The sequence below is a fragment of the Nerophis lumbriciformis genome, linkage group LG02 (assembly GCF_033978685.3).
Source record: "Nerophis lumbriciformis linkage group LG02, RoL_Nlum_v2.1, whole genome shotgun sequence".
Classification (NCBI taxonomy): domain Eukaryota; kingdom Metazoa; phylum Chordata; class Actinopteri; order Syngnathiformes; family Syngnathidae; genus Nerophis; species Nerophis lumbriciformis.
In genome coordinates, this window is record NC_084549.2 from 41515863 (window position 1) to 41532979 (window position 17117).

At 39.7% G+C, this 17117-nt stretch overlaps 1 protein-coding gene across 1 annotated transcript in view; it reads left to right on the plus strand.

Annotated features, from left to right (window-relative positions):
* The window catches only part of socs5b (suppressor of cytokine signaling 5b), a 28360-nt gene extending 18572 nt beyond the window's left edge, over nt 1-9788 (plus strand). Inside the window, exon 2 of the mRNA XM_061962762.1 lies at nt 7263-9788. Coding sequence (XP_061818746.1) covers nt 7299-8963 — 1665 coding nt within the window. The 5' untranslated portion in view covers nt 7263-7298 and the 3' untranslated portion in view covers nt 8964-9788. The remainder of the gene's footprint in view (nt 1-7262) is intronic.
* Nucleotides 9789-17117: the final 7329 nt, after the last annotated feature.

Consider the following 17117-nt stretch of genomic DNA (forward strand, 5'->3'; position numbering starts at 1 on the left):
GGCCGTTTTAGTAACACTCTTAATGTGTGACTCAAAGGAGAGAGTTGGGTCGAAGATAATACCCAGATTCTTTACTGAGTCGCTTTGTGTAATTGTTTGGTTGTCAAATGTTAAGGTGGTATTATCAAATAAATGTCGGTGTTTAGCAGGACCGATAATCAGCATTTCCGTTTTCTTAGTGTTGAGTTGCAAGAAGTTAGCAGACATCCATTGTTTAATTTCATTAAGACACGCCTCCAGCTGACTACAATCCGGCGTGTTGGTCAGCTTTAGGGGCATGTAGAGTTGGGTGTCATCAGCATAGCAATGAAAGCTAACACCGTATTTGCGTATGATGTCGCCTAGCGGCAGCATGTAAATACTAAAGAGTGCAGGGCCAAGAACCGAACCTTGGGGGACTCCGCACGTTACCTTAACATAGTCCGAGGTCACATTGTTATGGGAGACGCATTGCATCCTGTCAGTAAGATAGGAGTTAAACCACGACAAGGCTAAGTCTGACATACCAATACGTGTTTTGATACGCTCTAATAAAATATTATGATCGACGGTATCGAAAGCAGCGCTAAGATCAAGAAGCAGCAACATAGATGACGCATCAGAATCCATCGTTAGCAGTAGATCATTAGTCATTTTTGCGAGGGCTGTCTCCGTAGAGTGATTTGCCCTGAAACCGGATTGAAAAGGTTCACAGAGATTGTTAGACACCAAGTGTTCATTTAGCTGCTGTGCGACAATTTTTTCGAGGATTTTCGAGATAAACGGAAGGTGGGACACCGGCCGGTAGTTTACCATGAGGTCAGGATCGAGGTTAGGTCTTTTGAGCAAAGGATGAATAACCGCTTTTTTGAATGCTAGTGGAACAGTGCCAGAGGAGAGTGATAAGTTTATAATATTTAGCACTGATGGACCTAATAATACAAAAAGCTCCTTAATAAGTTTCCCAGGAAATGGGTCAAGTAAACATGTTGTTTGTTTTGTCCCATTGACACATCTTAACAATTCCTCTAATGTTATTTCATCAAAGAGAGAGAAACTATTTTGGAGGGCGGTATCCTTCGTAGATACAGTCGTATCTGTGTTAATAGAACCCAGTTGTAGCTGCGATGCATTGTCTTTAATCTCCTTTCTAATGAGTTCAATTTTCTTATTAAAGAAATTCATAAAATCATCTGCTGAGTGGGTGGAGCTACTGGGAGGAGTCCCTTGTTGGGTTAGCGATGCTACTGTACTAAACAAAAATTTCGGATCATTTTTGTTGAGGTGGATGAGATTTGAGTAATATTTAGCTTTAGCTAGGGTAAGCATGTGTTTATAAGTTGTTAAACTATCACTCCATGCTTGATGGAAAACCTCAAGTTTAGTAGCGCGCCATTTGCGTTCCAGCTTTCTACATGATAATTTATGGGCTCTAGTTTCTTCTGTAAACCATGGGGTGCGCCTTTTAGGGGCTCTTTTAAGCTTTAGCGGTGCTATACTATCAATGGTGTCGCGCAGGGCGTCGTTAAAGTTGTTAGTGAGGTTATCAATAGAGCCGACATAGTTTGGGAATGGTGCCATTACCGAAGGCAGTAGGCCAGCAAGAGTCATCGTTGTGGCAGCATTAATGTTGCGGCTGCTATAGTAGTTATTATTATTAGTTTGTTGACAATGAGTCAGAACTTCGAATTTTATAAGGTAATGATCGGACATTACTTTAGTATACGGGAGTATCGTAACTTTGGAGGTGGTGACACCCCTGACCAGCACTAGATCTATCGTATTTCCGTTGCGATGCGTAGGTTCATTTATTATTTGTGTAAGACCACAGCTATCAATTATAGTCTGGAGCGCCATGCACTGAGGGTCCGATGGGGTATTCATATGGATATTAAAGTCCCCCATTATGATTATATTGTCGGCGTGCGTCACTAAATCAGCAACGAACTCTGAAAATTCACTGATGAAGTCCGAATTGGGTCCTGGGGGGCGGTAGATAACAGCCAGGTGGAGAGGCAGCGGTGTGACAAACCTCATAGTAAGCATCTCAAACGAGTTATATTTATTATTTAGGTTCGGGGTAAGATTAAAGTTTTTATTGTGGATGAGTGCAACTCCCCCACCCCTTTTAATGGGACGGGCAATATGCGCTCCCGCATAGCCAGGAGGAGACGCCTCACCCAGCGCAAAGAAATCGTCTGGTTTGAGCCAGGTCTCGGCGAGACCAATAACGTCAAGATTATTGTCTCTAATGACCTCATTAACTAATAACGTTTTGGAAGATAATGATCTTATGTTTAAGAAGCCCATATTATAGGTAGTGGGCTGTTTTGAGGAGTTTTTGTTGAAATTATCCGTAGTAGCAATATTAATAATGTTGTGTTTATTATGTGTAGTGCAATTTAAATAATTACGACCATATCTAGGAATTGATATGACGGGAATTTTCCGATTGTTTGCTTGATGCTGTGATAAACCGAACGCATCATAACTTGCCACCTCAGTAGAGTGCATGTCTACTTCTGACACAGAAAAAACATTTTTTGAGTTGTGTATTGTTCTAAAATAGTTGCTATGTGTGCAGGTATTATCCAGCCTGGCGCTGGCTAGTTCTATTTTAACTAACTTCTCACCCGGACTAGCGCTTCTTTGAGGATTAGCCTTTCGCTTTGTTGTTAGCCCCGCTCGGCATCCCCGCTTCTGCTTCCGCTCACACCGCTTACGTGTCTTCCGTTGACGGTCCACGCTGGTACTTAACTCCGCTGCTTTGGAGGCCGCTGGATGTAGCCAGCGAAGAATCCCCATGCTAGCGAGGAGGTCGAAAGTACCCGCATCTTTCAGCCTATAACGGCCCGATCTATCCACATCCAGAATCGTCTGTCGGTCGTATCTGATCACGAAGTGTCCACGCTGTGAGCCAGCCATGAAATAGACAGAATTGACGGATATTTTTGCCAAATCGCTCTACACTTCCAAGAGCGTCTGCAAGCCGCTGCCATCAGGGCGCCGCCATCTTCATACTGTACATTTGAAAGAAAATCTGTTTTATGGATTAGTAATAATATCATCCATCCTTTTTTTTGCTGCTTGTAGTATTAACATATATTTTTATATTATATCGTTTTGCTATATTTTCAATTATTGCTACTTATTGTAGAATGTACTTTGTTGGGATTTTTTCATTTTTGGTGCGTCACTAGTCTGTAGTTCGCATATAATAGGCTATATATACGTTCATATTTGAACGGCCTGCTGGTGTTAATGTTTTATGCTGTGGGGTTTTGATTGGATGTTAATTTTTTCCATCATCTGTGAACGCACCGTCCGTGCCTGAAAGCAGATTGGCAGAGAGTGGTGTTGTTTGTCTGGGAAGCACGGAGACAAAAGTGTTTGTACGGGAGGAGAAACTTGTTGGAATTGGGTCGGTTGTTGTTATATAATTGGCAATTAAAGTTAAAAATAGCGCCAGACTGTGTGTGGCTTCTGGAGACTACATTATATTATTTCAATTTGTTTCCACATAAAAAAAAGTTACTTTCAAGGTGTGGCAGCTAGGATTTTTGCACTATCCGGCCGCCACAATAATTTACATTAAGAGGAAACCCTGCTATAAGTGCTGTGAAGGAGCTCAGAATTATTAATAATTTATTTTCATTTATGCAGTGTTGCAGAGTTCCTCACAAGGAAGCATTATATTAAACTTGATAACATGAGGAGCTGACTGTCAGAATTTATGGCACAATGATTAAAGTTGTGTTTTACTTTGTAGCTAGTTGTATATATACCGGTAAATGGTGGGTTGAAGTGGCAGCTGGTTGCATCAGCTGTACACTCCTTTATGTCTATGTCCTTTGATGTTTCCTTCTTGTTTACATGTGTTTTTATTTTTTGTGTGCTTTTTGTATCTATAATAATAACAAAATCAATATAAATAACAATAAAATTAAGTTTTAGCGTTTTAATTTTTTACATTTCGTTTTTTACCTATTGTACTTATTTTAGCACCACCGGAGTGTGCTTTTTGTGTCAAATAAAATTGTATAAAAATGTTTTTTAATTAAATGAAAAAATCCTCACATTGTTGAATGCAATACATCTCAACAATTTTGACCAGTATTTTAGGTCAAAGCATAATAATTTTGTAATTGTATCAATAATTACTTTAGGTACATTGTGCTTGTGTAGAGTACTTTTTAGAAATTCTTTATTTTGTTGTTTTGTCTATTTTGTCAGACCGGATGTGGCGCACCACGCTATTATTGTGAAGGGGGCAAGTGTGCTGTGCCATTGTTCTCAGATTGACAAGTACAGAGGCTGTTAAGAAGAAATAAAAGGAGAGAGCCTCTAAGAATGCGACCGCTGTTCTGTTTGCCCATTATTCTTACATTGATGATGTCGTTCACAAAAACACAAGCAGATGAGATGTGTTGTGGGTGTATGGATTGTTCTTGATAGCCTAAGCTTTGTAGTTAAGTTGCTGTTTCGAATGACCGTCTCGACAATTGTTAGTTTAGCGCAGGGCGACTGAGTGTGTCGGGGATGAATAAGCAGTACAGGACACATTATTTTCCTAAATAAATGTTTCCTCTCCTCACAATGACAACATTTCACTCACCTTTATGTCAATTTCCCTGATATTCTGCGTTTAACAGCGGGTTCCGTTTTATTGGCCAATTATGTGACTCTGTCCATGGCTACGTTAGCACGAAAATCATATGGCCTTTGTTTTTTTTGTTGAGTTTAGTGATTATTGATTAGGTAAAATAGCAACCATATTGCAATCCCAAACATCTGGTAGACATGCTCTTTTTTTCACTCATTCGCTCCTTATCCGTTTCACCGTCACCAGCTCAGGAATTTGCATGCACATTAATAATTTTTTTTCCGATTATTATATTTTCATAATCGTGAGAAGCCATAATCGAAATCGAAACCAAAATGTTAATTGTCCAGCCCTATTGCAACTACATAATTTCCCTGTTGTGGGATGAATAGTCTATCCTATCTTATCCTTAACGTTTTTTTTTGTTTTTTTGTTTTTAAGTAGTTCAAATCTAGTGTAATGCAAGCGTTAATTACATTTTTTTTATTGATTTAACTGCGATTTGCGCTGGAAATGAAAATGTTTGCGGAAAGTTTCCCTTATTGTGAATTGCAAATGTTGACAGGTATGTTTGGAAGCGAAAGACAAACAAAAAACACTTATCAATAAGGGCAAACATGTTGAGTTTATTTAAATGTATTGTTCATTTAATTTATTTATTATCAGCCCTGGCCTAGCTTACCACTTGCTTAATGCTAACATACAATGACAGATTGTATTGACAGGCGAACCGCAATTGTTTTAGACTTGTACACACTTTTCACAAATAAGGTTTTAATGGACCAAATTTGATATAAAACATGAAATGTATTTGTATTTATAGACATACAGTATATTCACCAAACTCTGTGAAAACAAATATTGACTGCCAACCTTGTGCGACTAGGCCTGTCTGATGCTCTGCACTGTCCTCGATTGGCCTGCCAACTCCCCTGACCTGAACCTCATAGAGAATTTGTGGGGTATTGTGAAGAAGAAGCTGAGAGACACCAAACCCAATAATGCAAATGAGCTAAAGGCCGCTATTGAAGCTTCCTGGGCATCCATAACACCTCAGCAATGCCACAGGCTAATTGCCTCCAAGCCACGCCGCATTGATGCAGTAATCCGTGCAAAAGGATTCCCAACCAAGTACTGAGTGCATTAATTGACATTTTCAAATGTTTGATTTTGTTTTGCTGTTATAAATATTTTGTTTTTACTTGGTCTGAGGAAATATTCAAATTTTTTGAAATAGGATTTTTGAATTTTCTTAAGCTGTATGCCATAATCAGCAATATTTAAATAATAAAAGGCTTGCAATATTTCAGTTGTGTAATGAATCCAGAATGTATGACATTTTAGTTTTTTTAATTGCATTACAGAAAATAAAGAATTGAACTGAGACAGTCCTGTAAATTGAAACGGATTAGCAAATCATTGAATTACACAACGTGCCAACTTCACTGGTTTTGGGTTTTGTAGAAAATAAGAATAACACTGGAGAGAAGTCTGTTCCCCTGGTCCTTAGCTCTCCTAAATATGATCCCTTAATAATTCAGTTGTATAATCCTGCCATAAGTAACCTCTGATGGCCATATTGTTGTTGTTTTACTGCGGTGTGCTCTTATAAATGGGAGTTTTTGATGGAAATTATTTTTTAAATTGATTAGTTTTGGAAAAAAGTACTATATTCCAACTGAGCCCAACATTTTCCCACAATCCTACTAAAAGTTGGGCTACTTCCAACCGTATTAATCAGTAGATGGAATAAAGAGCAACAATTAAAACCTCTTGTTGAATTTATGAAGAACATCCGAAGACCTGTGTGAAATGTTAAGTTAGGACATTATCACGTCGCAGTGGGTTCTGGCCACAAATTTATGGCTAAACTTGAGCTGTTGAGAGTAAGGTGTACAGTATAAACAAGTGAAACTCAATATGTATCTTGCAAAAGTCTATTCATGTCATCAATTTAACTTCAAATATGAAATTACTATGTGATATAAACTCATTACATGCAAAGTGAGATATGCTAAGCCTTTGTTTGTTATAATTTTGATGGCTCATGATCAATTTCTAAGATTTTCAATTCAAGGTTTTTTATAAGATGTAAGCCATAATCATCAACATTATATCAAAGAAAGCTTTAAATGTTTTGAGTTGCATGTAATGAGCCTGTGTCATTTATTGGTTTCACCTTGTAATTCTAATTGCTGGAATAAACAAACCTTGCACAATATTCAATTATTTGAGTTTTTACTTTACAATATGTTTAGGCTTTGGTTATACTAGTAAGAATTATTTACAGGAAAAGTAAATAGATGACCCCACAGTTACTCCTCAATCTAACACAAACCCCCTTTTTGTGCCTGCCCAAATATGCCACAGTGCAAAAAACATGGCATAGTTGAACTTTCTGTTCACCTGCATACATACAGGAAGGGGTCATTTACACATGCCCGCCTGCTGCAGTTTCAAGGAAGGTTGTGGTCAGGTCTAGACTAGCTCTGTATTACAGTACATACCAGCAGATCAGTTGTGAGCAGATCCTGGGTCATTTATAGCTGTGGCCTTGTGTCCCTGCATGTCTGCCTGGCAACTCTTAACTCTACCGCTCCAACACCTCAAAGTCTACCACTGCACAACACCAGTTTGGAAGGTATACATCTTTTTAACAAATGTTTTTCTTTCTTTGCAGGTCCCCAGGGCTCTTGTTGAAAACAAATACGGCAATATGTGGAGCAACCTGAAAAGCAAATGCCAAACTTTCTTTCACAACAGCTCGGGATCTACTGAAGGCAGGAGTGAGGAAGATGCCGTCCACTGTGTACTGGATCTCAGCCATGGGAGTGCGTCAGGTGCGACTCAAGCATCTGAATTCTCCAGTTCATCAAGTAGCCTCCTTCCAGTACCAATGGTAACAGTAGGACGTCGTCATCACAACTGTGTCTCAGACACACCTCAGATAGTAGAGATCACTATCGATAAAGAATCAGAGGATGTAGGTGCGGGACTAGGGGTTGTCCCTTTGGCTCGCAGAGACTCTTATTCACGTCATGCTCCTTGGGGGGGCAAGAAAAAACACTCGTGTTCCACAAAAACTCAGAGTTCATTAGAGGTTGATAGGCGGTCCGGGCGCTTGCGAGGAAGTGGAAACCGCAGAGACAGACGTTGTGGAGCTTGTTCTATTCAGGAGATGAGCGACTCTTTGTCTGGAGGACGCAGTTTGAATGGTCGATCATTACGCCAGCGACTCAGTGACACTGTAGGCCTTTGCTTACCACTACCTGCGCACAGGCGCTCTTCTAAGAACGCTGTTAATTCCAAACGGAAAATTCACCTGACTGAGCTTATGCTGGAGACCTGCCCCTTCCCACCTGGTTCAGACCTTGCCCACAAGTGGCACTTAATCAAGCAACACACAGCACCAGTCAGTCCACATTCCTCCACAGCTCTGTTGGAATCCTTTGATTCAGTGCACCCCTCTCCTGAGGATGAGGAAGAACGTCTGCGTGAACGCCGTAGACTTAGCATCGAGGAAGGTGTGGACCCACCACCTAATGCACAGATCCACACCCTTGAGGCTTCTGTGCCAGGCTCGTCTGTGTACAAACTGGGACCAAAGATGGCTCCTGGCATCGGGGAAGCCTCTGGTGAGGGCCGAGCTTCAGGAACTGGTAGCTCTCTGGGAGCCTCAACATCGGGGGCTTGTGGGCAGGTGTCAGGGGCTACAGCTTCAGCTCAGGACACTGATTCCGAGGAGGACTCAACAACCCTCTGTCTACAAGCCAGAAGACCAAAACAAAGGCATGCCTCCGGGGAAGGTCACCTGAGCAGACAGCAGCCCGGGTCCTGGAAGGTTCACACCCAAATAGACTACATCCACTGTCTGGTGCCAGATTTATTGCAGATCACAGCCCTGCCCTGCTACTGGGGTGTAATGGACCGCTACGAAGCCGAGTCACTTTTGGATGGGCGTCCTGAGGGCACTTTCCTGCTACGTGACTCCGCTCAGGAGGACTACCTTTTCTCTGTCAGCTTCCGCCGTTACAACCGCTCACTGCATGCCCGCATTGAGCAGTGGAACCACAACTTCAGTTTTGACGCACACGATCCTTGTGTTTTTCACTCTTCCACTGTCACAGGACTGCTGGAGCACTACAAGGATCCAAGCGCCTGTATGTTTTTTGAACCTTTGCTTACAGCGCCTCTCCATCGGACCTTTCCCTTTAGTCTGCAGCACTTTGCACGAGCTGCCATCTGCCGCTGGACCACTTACGATGGGATAGGCTCTCTGCCGCTGCCCCCCGCCTTGCAGGACTTTCTCAAGGAGTATCACTATAAACAGAAAGTACGAGTCCGCTGGCTGGAACGGGAGCCACCGCTAAAGGTCAAATAAGGTTCTCTGTCCAAAGCCTATAAAAACTATGGAGGAAGATTACAGAACGTGATGAATGGCTCATTAAAACCTGTACTGACGGACGTACTGATTTCATCTTTCCACGGGAGGTCGGAATTCTAATGTAACAACATATACAAGATTCATTCTAATCTTTATTTTAGTTATTACTTACTGAAAAGCATATAATTATATTCTGTGTAGTGCTGCGTGGCAAGCACAAATTAATGAATTCAGTGATATATAAAAATGAATATATACACTATATAAATATTTTAGATGAGGGCTGGGAGGAGTGGCACAAATCTCAAATGTTTTGTGTTATTTACCCCGTGCTTTGCCCTAAACGTCTGCCTGATCCCAAAACATCACCCTGCCTGTAGACCTGCATGCATGCCTCCCTCTCCATCCCAATCAGTTCAAATAGCTAGTTAAACCCACATACTGTAGCTACTTTGTACAGGTCACTTTTAATGCACTCAATTGTTATTCTTGTCAAAACACATCGGGGAGCACCTTTCCAAGAGGGTTTTAAGGTGCATTGTTGTGAACGCATCAGGAAGTCCTACTGGTGTATTGCAGTCCAAGCTTGTCTCATGGATAAAGCTACATAAGCCACATTCTTTGCCACCTCTTTGCACATGAGCATTAGCTAAACTAGAGACAGGGAAGGATTCTGTGAGGGTCCACAGAGTTCAGTAGATCAGGGAAATTGTGCTTTTAAAAGATTATAGATTGAACACATGTTTCTCCAAAAACAGTGATGGTGAATGATAAATAATAAACCAGCTTATTGTGTCCTACATTGTAAGGCAAACTTGTCAACTTTATTCTCATTGTATTGATTGACTTTGGCTTTTACTGCAAGCACACATACAGTACATTTCTTCTTGGTTGAAACTGGACTGTCTTACAGAAATCTTTCATTTCGATTATGACTTCATGCTTTACAGACACTTTGAACATTTTAGAGCGGAAACTGGGTCACATTTCAAGAAGTTTTAGAAGAAAATCAATGAACATTTAATGGATTTGCATAATGTTTCCATCAAACTTCCATTTTGTTGCAAGCCTCAAATGTGCCAGCATTTGAGGTGCTGGCACAATGGTGCTGATGTCCTTTACGTTCAACTGTCAGAAGACACCCACTCAACATAAAATCAATTCTTGTATAACCTATGTGCCTTTTGTAGTTAACTGTTTATCTAGTTTCTTTAGTGATATAAACCTAGACCAAGTGGTGCTGATCACATTCTGATGCCGTCAAATCAGACAGAAATCTTAAATAACAAAGAGGTGTGTGAGCGCCAAGCTTTTTTTCCTTGTTGGAGCACATAAGATCTTTGTAAACGATGTCTGTTTACCGGTGCTGCTTGGATAAGCTATAAAAAATGAATTGAGGGTTGCACTGCCAAGGTTATGGTTTCACTCACATCTGGCAATGTCACGCCAAAATTACTTGGGCATTCCTCATTGATTGAAAAGCATCCTTTGGAACAAAACATATTTTCAAATATTGGCCTTGAAAGTGACATGCACTTTCATTGTTGTCTAGTATGCATTGCTTTCTCCAGTTACACTTGTGGGGCAGCAAAGAAACACTTTGTGGGTCCAATACAAGCTCTTCTGTAGCATATATTTGTGATTTTCAATCCCTAAATTCTGCTTTTGTCTGGCAAAACTGAACCTAATGAGAAGACAAAGTTCAACAGAACAATTTCCCTTGTGGATCTATGAAGTTTGTCAGGTTGCCTCTACACTAAGACGGCTAAGGGTATACGGGATACAACCCACCTAACCTTATTCCTGTCCACACACACACACACACACAATGCCATCGTTTAAGCTTTGGTTTAAGACCCCTCCATCCCCCGCCCGCCGGCACAATGCGACCTAGTAGGCATGCACGGAAAATGGCAGACGCGCATATATTACGTCATAGTCACCACAGAAGTGTATCCTTATAACATTGAAGCTGTTAGACTAGCCCTATTGTAGTGAATCACACTTGAGTCATCATCATCAACAATTAATCAGTTGTTTAATGGACATGTGGAAGTAAACAATGTGATAAAGAACATTTTACATCAATCGATCTAGGGATCGAGATATCTGGTCAGGACACTCCTCAGTCTTTTACCTTCACCTTCATTGTCCATTCTTGCAATCCTGCCTGTGCCTGGAGGCTGAAATTTGCGGTCGTACTCAACGGCCACAACCACTGACTTCGTTTAGTACACAGTAGTTATGGAGTACAAAACAAGCATACCCAAGTCTCGTCGGCAAAGTCATAGAAAGCACAAGCTATCTTTTTTATCACATCCACGGGACAAAGTTTTTCGCTAAGTAGAATCACAACTGACCTGGACATTGGAAAGTTCTCTTGCCCTTCCTCTGGCACAACACACTCGTTGACTAACATATCCCACCAGGCAGCCGTTCTTCCAGGCCTTATCCAAAACCACCGCTCAACATTGCTATGTTGCAGTCTGAGATATGATGTATCTGAAATAGCTGCAATTGCGCGTTTCCTTCTCTTAGGGTATTCGTGTGTGATTTCTACAAGCGCCTGTACATGTAGAAGGAGAAACATGGGCATGTCTGGATGATTCACCTCCATCTTTCTATTGGTTACCTCCGAGTAGAAACCGGTTGTTATGAAGCTGGTTGTGACGCGTTCTTTCTGACGCCACTTCCTCTCTGAACTCCGTTTATAAATTATCAATGAGTCCATACAGAGCTAAGTGCCGGAGATTTAAGGAATAGACGGCGCACTTAACCGTGTAAAAAATTATCCAAGGAGGGGAACCTTAAACGATGGGTTAGTGTGGCTGACACGGGGTTTAGGCTAAATAATTATTCGTTTAAGGGGTTATCCGGCCTAATATAGACAGGGCCTAAATCTAAGTGTCAGGAAAGATGTTCTTGCTAAAAACCGCCCTAGCTATCAGTGCTGTAATAAAATCATCAGCATTAACTTGAAATTTCAATGTTTCACATCACTGTTTGAAAATGTATTGACTTGAATGATAAGCTTTGTGTTACTTAATACTGGCAATGGCAAGAAGAAATCCTAACGGTGCTTAATTTCTTAAAGTTAATATTTTGTCAGCGGCAGATTATTGCATTTGTCATCAGTGAGGAGAAATTACATTGTTTTTGTCTGCCATTGTAGAAGAGTCTGTGACCAAAGTCAACTACATTTGTGTCAACTAGTAAGCAAAGGGTGCTGTCGGGATTATGCAAAATCCCCTTCAAAGTCTTTTTCAGCATTCTTCAGTATTCACAAGTAGACTATTCTTTTTTTTTTTTTGGTAAATACACTTGATATTACTAATCAGGAAACACCATATTTTCTGCTAAAACCTACACCCAAGTACAATGATGCTTTTACAACTTGTTTGGCTTCATTTGTGTACATTTAATATGAAAATGTCTCAAATTCTTAACCAATATTTAGTTTTCTCCACTCTTCTGTGAAGTATATCAGAATATACGTAACATTTTTGCTTAAAAATGTCATTATTTAAAAAAAAACTGCAAGAGTGGCTATATTCCATCCATCCATTTGCTACCGCTTGTCCCTTTGTCAGAAATAAAAAGCCCTGCATTTATATTGTGTCAGAATTGAAATGACCTCTGTACTCTCTCTGCTTCTTACTCCTTATCAATAGAATCACTATTTGCAGTGTTTATTAGTAGTGCTTACTGAACAGATTAGCGTTGCCATTTGAATGAAAAAGGTTGTTTTAGTTATTCCAGTACTCAAATTATTCAACCTCCATAATAAATTGCACTGTACAAACTTGTGATTAAAAAAACAAAACTCAAACAGATGTTGAGCTATTTAGATAGGTGTTCTTGGTTTATTTCCAACTACTGCAAGGATATAAATTGCAAAAAACATTTGTAACAAGGGTTGAATAATTTGGAGTTATACTGTACATCTCCATGTTTTCAAGTGTGAGCTGTAGAGGACCTGACCTCACTGGTGTTCAAGTCTCAGGGTAAGGTGTCGACTGAAGTTAAGGAGCTAGTGAAAGTAATGGCTGTGATCCAGAGTGCTTCTGACCATTCAGACCACAGTCTTTTCCCTTGTTTAGCCATGGGAAATGTCTGCAGAAATTCGCATTTTTAAACATTCATTTCCACGTCAAAATGTAAATTCCGCGTTTTTTTAAATGAAATATTGTATCATGCAAGGATTGGAGTCGAAGGAGTGTCAAAATATGGAGTGAACTTCATTTTCTCATCAGCAATCAAGCACTATCTAATACATCCGTGACTTCTCTGCGCAACTCACAACACCCCGTGCAAACCCGTCCAACCAGAACTCTTAACAACAGTTTTGTGGGTTAATAATGTAAACCCACTACAATATAAAAAATAGGATGCAAACAAAATGTGTTGAACGCTCGCCTCAGCCGCAGGTACTCGCTGTTCCTCTTGCCTAAACGCCGCACTGGATTTCAGGACAGGGGCGCCTGAACAAGCTCGCTGGTTAGCATCATCTAGCTATCTTACTTGTCGCCGCCGTTTGCTCTACGAGCCACAACGTTTACTTTGCTGCTAATCATATTTGGATGATTACTATCCGAACACTGTTACTTCTTAACCAGTTGTAGTTCTAGAGCAGTGGTTCTCAACCTTTTTTCAGTGATGTACCCCCTGTGAACATTTTTTTAATTCAAGTACCCCCTAATCAGAGCAAAGCATTTTTGGTTGAAAAAAAAGAGATCAAGAAGTAAAATACAGCACTATGTCATCAGTTTCTGATTTATTAAATTGTATAACAGTTCAAAATATTGCTCATTTGTTGTGGTCTTTCTTGAACTATTTGGAAAAAAAGATATAAAAATAACTAAAAACCAGGGATGTCCTATATTATCGGCCGATAAATGCGTTAAAATGTAATATCGGAAATTATCGGTATCGTTTTTTTTATTATCGGTATCGTTTTGTTTTTTTGTTTTATTATTAAATCAACATAAAAAACACAAGACACACTTACAATTAGTGCACCAACCCCAAAAAACTTCCTCCCCCATTTACACTCATTCACAGAAAAGGGTTGTTTCTTTCTGTTATTAATATTCTGGTTCCTACATTGTATATCAATATATATCAATACAGTCTGCAAGGGATACAGTCCGTAAGCACACATGATTGTGCGTGCTGCTGGTTCACTAATAGTACTAACCTTTAACAGTTAATTTTACTAATTTTCATTAATTACTAGTTTCTATGTAATTGTTTTTGTATTGTTATACTTTCTTTTTTATTCAAGAAAATGTTTTTAATTTATTTATCTTATTTTATTAATTTTTTTAAAAAAGTACCTTATCTTCACCATACCTGGTTGTCCAAATTAGGCATAATAATGTGTTAATTCCACGACTGCATATATCTGTTGATATCGGTATCGGTAATTAAGGAGTTGGACAATATCGGATATCGGCAAAAAGCCATTATCGGACATCCCTACTAAAAACTTGTTGAAAAATAAACAAGTGATTCAATTATAAATAAAGATTTCTACACATAGAAGTAATCATCAACTTAAAGTGCCCTCTTTGGGGATTGTAATAGAGATCCATCTGGATTCATGAACTTAATTCTAAACATTTCTTCACAAAAAAATAAATCTTTAACATCAATATGTATGGAACATGTCCACAAAAAAATCTAGCTGTCAAAACTGAATATTACATTGTTGCATTTCTTTTCACAGTTCTTTTTGACAGACATTTAAAAAAAATCTCACGTACCCCTTGGCATACCTTCAAGTACCCCCAGGGGTACGCATACCCCCATTTGAGAACCACTGTTCTAGAGCATGTATCAATAGCCAGCGAGAAAATATATTTTTGACGTGACTGCTGTAAACAGACGTCACAACACTGGAAGTGTACTACCCGAGGGGGCATGGCTGCAGGATGGAGTTGCCAACATTTTCTGGGTTTTTAACATGCATGTTATAAAACTTGGGCAGCACGGTGGAAGAGGGGTTAGTGCATCTGCCTCACAATACGAAGGTCCTGAGTAGTCTTGGGTTCAATCCCGGGCTCGGGATCTTTCTGTGTGGAGTTTGCCTGTTCTCCCCGTGACTGCGTGGGTTCCCTCCGGGTACTCCGGCTTCCTCCCACCTCCAAAGACATGCACCTGGGGATAGGTTGATTGGCAACACTAAATTGGCCCTAGTGTGTGAATGTGAGTGTGAATGTTGTCTGTCTATCTGTGTTGGCCCTGCGATGAGTTGGCGACTTGTCCAGGGTGTACCCCGCCTTCCGCCCGATTGTAGCTGAGATAGGCTCCAGCGACCCCAAGAGGGAATAAGCGGTAGAAAATAGATGGATGGATGGATGTTCTAGAACGTTACATTACATTTTCAATGATAATGTCAGTACATTTCCTAAGAAAAGTAAAATTTCTGTGGTATATTAAATTGGATTGTCAAAAAGCCAACCAAAATATTGAAAAGAGGTTGGTAGATGAGAACCAATCTAAAAGTGAAATATAGTGTAAAAATGTACCCAATTGCTGGAAACGTAGTCTCGATTTTCAAGATGTTCTTTGGGGGCTTGCTTGGGAGCACTTCGGCAGATAGAAGTGTTCCTCTTTTTTTTTGTCAGTTGTCAGTTTTTTTTCTCAAAGGGTGCTCACATGCTTGCCTGTTAAATGAATAGCACTTTGTGTATTTGTGGAATACAGTATAACTGCTGAGTAGAATCAACCCTCCGTGATTTCGCGAATTGTTCACGACCTTGCAACTTTGTCCAATCTTTGTAACTCCCCTCACATTTGGGCCAGTCATCAAATTGTATGACAATAGACAATAAAAATCAGGGATCTTAAAACGTGATTCGCACTTGAGTTTAATGTGTAAATGACACGTTTTGTTAATTTGTTGAAATCCTGTGCTTTTTGGGGTTAAGGTTACATAGAACACTTAAACCATTGACAAAAATTCTTAGAACCATAAGCTGATGCAATGTCATTAAGCCTCAAAACACTGCATTTTTGTGAAAAAACTGATGCGGACTTGGACAATACTGGTTTTAGGACAGTGATGCCTGGATCAACAGGTTCAAATAATTGCTACAAAACAGTATTAGGGGGTTTGAAAGGAATCGTCAAAGTCCTGTACTTTTTTTTTTTTTTTTTTTTTTTTCAAGCCAATTAGTAAAGATACTCTGTAATGAGAGAGCCATGATTACTCAAAGTAGCATTTTTCCAACTAAAGAATATACCAAGAACAGCTTATGTTACTAAGAGTGGTTTAACACAACTTTGCATACACAAGCCAGTCCCAGACATGCAACAGTCAATTTGCAGTCAAGTTATTATGATGGTAATTAGTCGCTGAACTTTGGCAAATCGATATCTTAGCTGACAACAAACATAACGTGTGTGTGTGTGTGTGTGTGTGTGTGTGTGTGTGTGTGTGTGTGTGTGTGTGTGTTTTGTGGGGCGTACTTAGGCAGGATGCAATGCTTAAAAACATTCAAAAAGTTAGTGCGTAAAGTTTTCAGTCACTTTAAATATATAGAGAATTATATGACTGATATTCTAAATATATAATTTAAGACTAAGAAAAATATATAATTTTCTCTGTGTAAAATTTAGAATTTATTAGTATTTCCATAACATTTTGGGTTTAATACTGACAAACTTCAAATGACTGTTTTAAAGTTTAGGACGGTTTTTTTTGAGGACCCTTCATTGTCAAACTGAATTAAAATGGAAAGCTAGGCGTCATGTTATAATACCTACTGACTGCACTGTACTTGTAGTGTAAAGCAAGACTTGGGAAAACCTTATTTAGATTCAAGCAACAAAAGCTGCGTGATTGCAGTTTTGAGTCACACCTTTCTGCCGACTCAGCGTTTGAGTGTTGACTGTGAGGGTCAATGGCTCGTATGAACACTCTCTGTCCCACTCCTTTTTACACTCGGGCAGGCCCAGTCCAGGAAAGGCCTCCCAAATATTTGGAAGTATTCACATATAAAACAAATGGCACTCAAGAAAAATAAACCATTGTTGTAATGTACTGTGTAGTAAATTACTACAGTCATGGAACCTAACAAGACACAATTGATTAACTCAGGAAAAGAGATTTTCCATAGTTCTAGTAAATTCTTTTAGACATCTGTT